Source organism: Gaeumannomyces tritici (genome assembly GCF_000145635.1).
Source record: "Gaeumannomyces tritici R3-111a-1 unplaced genomic scaffold supercont2.97, whole genome shotgun sequence".
Taxonomy (NCBI): domain Eukaryota; kingdom Fungi; phylum Ascomycota; class Sordariomycetes; order Magnaporthales; family Magnaporthaceae; genus Gaeumannomyces; species Gaeumannomyces tritici.
Window position 1 is genome coordinate 1,882 of NW_008804641.1, and position 5,738 is coordinate 7,619.

At 56.1% G+C, this 5,738-nt stretch overlaps 1 protein-coding gene across 1 annotated transcript; it reads left to right on the plus strand.

The window, feature by feature from the left end:
* Positions 1-4,266: 4,266 nt before the first annotated feature.
* On the plus strand, positions 4,267-5,517 carry GGTG_13992 (hypothetical protein; the record flags this gene model as incomplete). Its single annotated transcript, XM_009231917.1, has 2 exons — positions 4,267-4,277; positions 5,247-5,517. The coding sequence occupies 2 exons, from the start codon at positions 4,267-4,269 to the stop codon at positions 5,515-5,517; spliced, it is 282 nt and encodes a 93-aa protein (XP_009230181.1).
* Positions 5,518-5,738: the final 221 nt, after the last annotated feature.

The window sequence follows — 5,738 nt, forward strand, 5'->3', positions numbered from 1 at the left end:
CGGGGGGATATCCAGAGAGGAGGGCACGCAATTTCATGGGGAAACGTGCAAGTCGCAAAAATTAGGACAGGGTCACCATATGGAATCTTGGGGGGCGTCTGGATGAAGCTCCACGTCGCACCCTTGCATCCGTAGCATTTGGGTTGGGCGCAAGAGGAATAGGTAGCATTCGGGAATAGCTTAAAGCTGCCCGGTGGGAAGAGGCGGTGCTGATGGCTCCGAGGGGAGGAAGTTTGAACCGCGCGTCGCATCATGTTGTGCTCCGTGCTTACCAAGGCCCAGCAAGTTGCGCTCTAAGCACATACGCGAGGTTTCCCCTATCGATCCTGTTGCTTCTTTCTTTAGTAGTCTTTGATAACCCCATTTTGGACCAGAAACACGGCACCAAGAAAAGACGGGCCGCAAAAAGGAGAGAGGGAAAACAAAAAGGGACAAAATAAAAAGGTCGGGCCAATTCCAGACCACCAAATGCGTGCTATTCTTTCCGCCATATCCGCTCGGGTTGACGCTTGGGATCGGCGGTCCAGAACTTCCATTCCCGTCCTCCATCCGGCCCCGCGGTCTAGACCAATCTTTTTTTTTTTTCGTCTCGAAGACGCATCTGCGCCAAGTTGGACCAGAGAAGGCGGACCAAAAGCCTAGTGGCTCGCCCCGGCCTGCTGACGCACCAGAAAGGAGGTTTGAAACTTTGACGAGATGTGCCTGACCCTAAATCACATGGTCGGACCTGCTGTTGGGGTCACATACAGACAGACCAACCAACCATGACGCGTATGCACCTAAACGGGCATATCTTGGGTCGGACGGGTTGTGCAGGCAGACAGGCGCAGTCGAAAAGTGCCGGGCGCCGAGACACTGACGCATCAGCAATGGGCGAGCACAAAAGGCCAGAATCTATAGGTGTCCAGGATCACAAACACTAGTGCGGTGGAGCAAGATACATTTTCTTTCTTAGAAAACCAAGCCAAACTGATGTACCACCAAGCTCCACCGCACTAGATCCTGGACACCTGTACCCTGATCCATGCCCTCGTCCGTCCACCCCACCCTGATTTGGTGACTCCTTTGCCCAGGTCAAGTGCTGTGAGAAAAAAGGACATGTAACAGTCGGTGTACATATCGCATGTGTGTGTGTGTGCTGTTCACACCGACAGCAGCGCATCAGGTCCTTTTTTTTTTTTTCTTCTTCCTTTTCTTTGCTGTTCCACGTCCAACTGCCGCCCAGAAGGCCAGGCCAGGCCAGACCCGGCCTTCTGGGGGCGACCCACCGACCAGGGTGGTGATTCTCCGTCGTTGTTAGTCAACCAACCTGCTTGTCCAACGGGAGGTGTCCAACGGGAGGTGTCCAACGGGAGGTGTCCAACGGGAGGTGTCCAACGGGAGGTCCCGTGAGAACACCGTAGAAGCATTCCCTCTCCCAGACCCAGACCCCCAGAACCCAGACCCAGACCGCACCTGTCAAGAGGAGCTTGTGCAACGTTTGGGCTTCTGTCGGTCCTCCCCCCAGAGACAGCGGTAGTTCGGGCACCCAACCTCGGCGTTGGTCTGGTTGGTCAATGCCGAACCGGAAATGGCGACGGACGGGAACATGAGTCACAGGTTTCTTGCAGAGTGCGAATGCGACGACGACGACGAGGGTGGGAAAAGGGGACGAATAAGGACAAAGCCGACATGGACTGGGATTGTGTGCAGGAAATGAGAGTGTGGGGACCCCGAGAAGACAAAAGAAAAAGAAAAAAAAAAGCCAGTGAAGCGTGTGACAAGCTGGCGACCGAGGCCGGAGAGCTTTGCTGCATCTCTGGGCCACCTGCTCCGCGGTCCAGACTGGTCTGGACATGTGCAAGTGTCCGTCTGGAAAAGCCTTTTTTTTCTGGCTGTCTGTCCTCAATCCACTTGATTCTCTACGCTACCCACGGATCGAACGGCGATAGGGCCCCGCAAATCAAGGTTGCTGTGCATATGCGGCACTTGGAGGGAGATGGCGTTTTCGAGTCTAGCCCGCCCCCGAGAAGGAGAAACACTGTCGCTATTGTTGTTCCTTTGCCGTCTCCTTTTTTTTTTGTGTTGGCGTACCACTGTAATTAGATCCAACGTGCTGTATGTCATGTCCCTCACCATGACATGATTTCGCCTGCTGGGCAGAGCTCTAATCTCAATCTTGACCAGGCAAACTCTATCTGTCACATTGCAAACGTACGAGCCGGCAGTTCGGGTCACACCATCACCACCCGCCAAGCGTCGGCGCGCGGGGGAAACTGGATGCCCATGGGCCAATGTCCAGATTCGCTTATATGCATACCTGCCTCCATCCTGCTTACCCCAGCACCCGCCATCGAGATTGGCGCACGCACAGAGGGAAAGTACGCACAGGTTTGCCTTTTCAAAGACTTGCCGTGCGCGCTAGTCATTGATCATTGTCATTGTGCGAGAGGCCCTGAAAGAGGGCCCTGAAAGCAGCGGTGCGACAGGAGTGTCGATACCGCTAGACAGCTCCTCCGTCAGCAACCGTCGCGGCCGGCTTGTCCAACACGAGACGTGGTTAGAAGTAGAAGCAAAAAGACAGGCGCGGGCGGGACGAGCCCAAATGCGCGCGCTAGCAGGTCGGACAAGCCCTTCCCGGAGCTAGGTAGTTCCCCTGCCCCGAAGAAGAAAAGAGAAGAAAAGAGACGTCGGGACGGGGACGGCCACCCCTCTGTCCCCTTCCGTCATGGAGCAGTTGAGAGTTGGGGCTCGCGATCGGGATTTGTGTGCGCGATCAGTGTTTTTCTCTCCTAGCTACCTCGGCCGAGTGGCCCACGCCAACAGCGCGCTCACTCTGCCCGGTCTTGGTCCGGCGCGTCCCTGGGCTACCAGCCGACGCTTGGCAAAATGAACTCCTCCAACACCCCCCCTCACGTCTAGGCCCACCTCCTGCGTTACCAAATGTTACCAAACGCACGTAATGCCCTCATAAAAAGGCTGGCGGAAAGGAAGGTGTCGCGGGACACAATCAAGCGTCTTGGCGGAGTGCTGCTCTGTGCCATTACGTCCTATTACGTCCTATTACGTAGGGGGTCGCCCTGGCGGGATTGCCTATCGCCAGCTGAGGGCTTTGAAACGGTACCCAGACTTTGGAAAACGGAGCGTTATCGAGGTTCCACACACCGTTTTGATAAAATGCTGTGTGGTAGGTATTCGCATAATGGGGGCATGGCATAATGACGAGACAACTCGATTGGGCTGCGCAGACACTGAACAGACACTGAACAATGAAGTAGCATCCGACGCACTGGGCGTCTGACTACCGCTCAATCTCGATGGATGGCACAGGGCCGAGGTATTAACCATTTTTTTTTTTAAAAAAAAAATACCTCCCAAAAAAAAACCGGACCAGTCGATGTGCATCCATCGCTTGTGCTACATGCCGTCGCGTCGATTTGATCGATCGGAGGGAGATCAGCAAGCAAAAAAAAAGTGGATGAATTGCATGGTCAAGGGGGCAAAAAGGGAACAACACACTGGCGCAGCTGGCACACCGGGTGAATTCCGATCGAGCGAGTCGGCGCCCATCGCGATCCTGAAGCAGCCCCGTGCTGGGCATTGCACAACACAAAGCCGCGCGTGCCCGTGCCATCAACTCGGAGGAGGGCAGCACGATCGCAGCATGGATGGATGGATGGATGGATGGAGGCCGCGGAAAAGACAAGGCCCAAGAGACAAAGACCCAAGACTCGCTTTGATGCATTTCGCCGGAGCAAGGTGGCCATCGGAATGGAACTACTGTTTCCTCCTATCTGGGCCCCTTGCCGCTTGCTAGAGAGAGGGGCGAGGTTGGGTTGGAATGCCGTTCCATGGGCGTCTCGCTGCTGGTTAAAAGCCACCTGGGCAAAACCGCCACACGCAAACCCGGCAAATCTCCTCCCTTGCGTGCCGCCAACAGAAAGGCGCGCGGCATCCCAAGCCACCATCCGCTAGTCTCGGCCTCTTTCGAAAGAGAACAGGCGTTGGAGATTCGGCCGATATAATTCCAGTCCAAGCGCCTTGGCTCCCTCAACACCTCCCACAGGGGCATCACCGCACCGCAAACAGCCACGCTTTCATGCCATGTTTGGCAACATGGCTGGTGGTTGCCTTTTTGCTCTCTCCACCAAAGGCCACGGAATCAATAGCCCTGGGTCAGATCATAATATGCTCCGCAACCACCATCGTCACATCTGTAATCAAGCAGCGACACGGGAAGGAAGTGCTAAGCGGGCGGGCGGGCTAGGCAGTATCCTTAGTATCATCATGGACACATGGTGCGAATCTTGGGGAGGGGAGCTGGATCGCGATGCATCGGGGGGAGCAATCGGTGGTAATTGAAACGAAACACCCAGCGAAAAAGAGAATGCAGCAATGCGAATTTGCGTCTAGACAGGTAAAAGTTGCATGGATCGCCCTTGCCCAAGTGGCCAGAACGGAGCCCGACCTTTTTTAGGCAGCGAGAGCAAAACTGTCTGCCACGGGCTAGCCAGGGCAAGAGCGGCCCTTGGCACCCAAACACCCACGCCCTCCCTCTGCACGCCCCTCCCCCCCATGCCCCGTCCGCCCACCCAGAGCACTCCCCCTGGCCCCAGGCCAAGGCTGGGACCGCGCAGGCGCACGCCTCATCGTCGATGAACACCCTCCCCACTAGCCAGCCTGTGGTGGTGGGCGTGTTGAATGTGTGCGTGGGTGGGACGCAGTGGACGCATTCCAGACGGCCCTCCGCCTCCTTTCAACTGCCCTCTGCTTGCGCGCCCATCCCAACGGGCCCTCCATGTCGAAACAACCTTCATCATAAGAAAGTGACCCTCTTTTCAGCACTTTTCTTCTTCTTCCTCTTCTTTCTCTTTTTCTTTTTATTATCAACCCTCTCCTCCCGACCTTCCTGGACAGACTTTGCCTTTGTTCGGGTTTCTTACAAGAATAAACCACGGCCTTCCACCACCATACCTCACGCCTGCTCGCTCTTGGTGGTTCAGCGCCCTCTTGGATCTAGAACTCTCCTGCCGCCGCTTCCGAGCCCCTCGCCTACCGAACAGCCCGGGCCGCCTTGGTTTCCTCCCACCGCCGGCTCGTCTCATAGAAAGCAGGCTCCTGCCAACGTTATTCGAGGCCCCCCGCCTCGTCCGCCACGACTCAACCCGACCAGCTCCGTCATCATCTCGACATCGCGCGTCATTCTCGACCACAACCGCAACAGCAACAAATCTCCACGAAAATATGTCCTCGCGATCCTCGCACAGGCCGTCAAAGAAGCACACGTACTCATCGACCTCGTCAGACTCGGACCTCTCCACCTCGTCCGGCTCGTACACCTCGTCAGCCGGCTCCGGGCGCTTCAGCATGGACAGCACGGCACACCCCATCGTTTACGTCGAGGTCATCCGCTGCATGCGCTGCGCAAAGTCGGCCGAGATGACCTCGACCGACGATGCCAGCAGCAGCGGCATGGTCCAGATCGGCACAAACATCTACTACTGCAGCCGCTGCGCCAAGATGGTTGGCTACAAATGAGTGTCGAGGGAGCATAGAAGAGAGCTCACTTCTCTCCACACATTTGGCGCACCGGCTGCCATGCCTTTTTCTTTCTCCATTGCAAGACGGCAAGACACCATCTATTCTTCTTGTTTCTTGAGGAAATCTATCCCCCCTGAAGCAACAGTAAGGGGGGTTGGGTTGGGCAACAGGACGACAAACAACCGCGCACATAGCTGCACACCTACCGACAGGGCAGG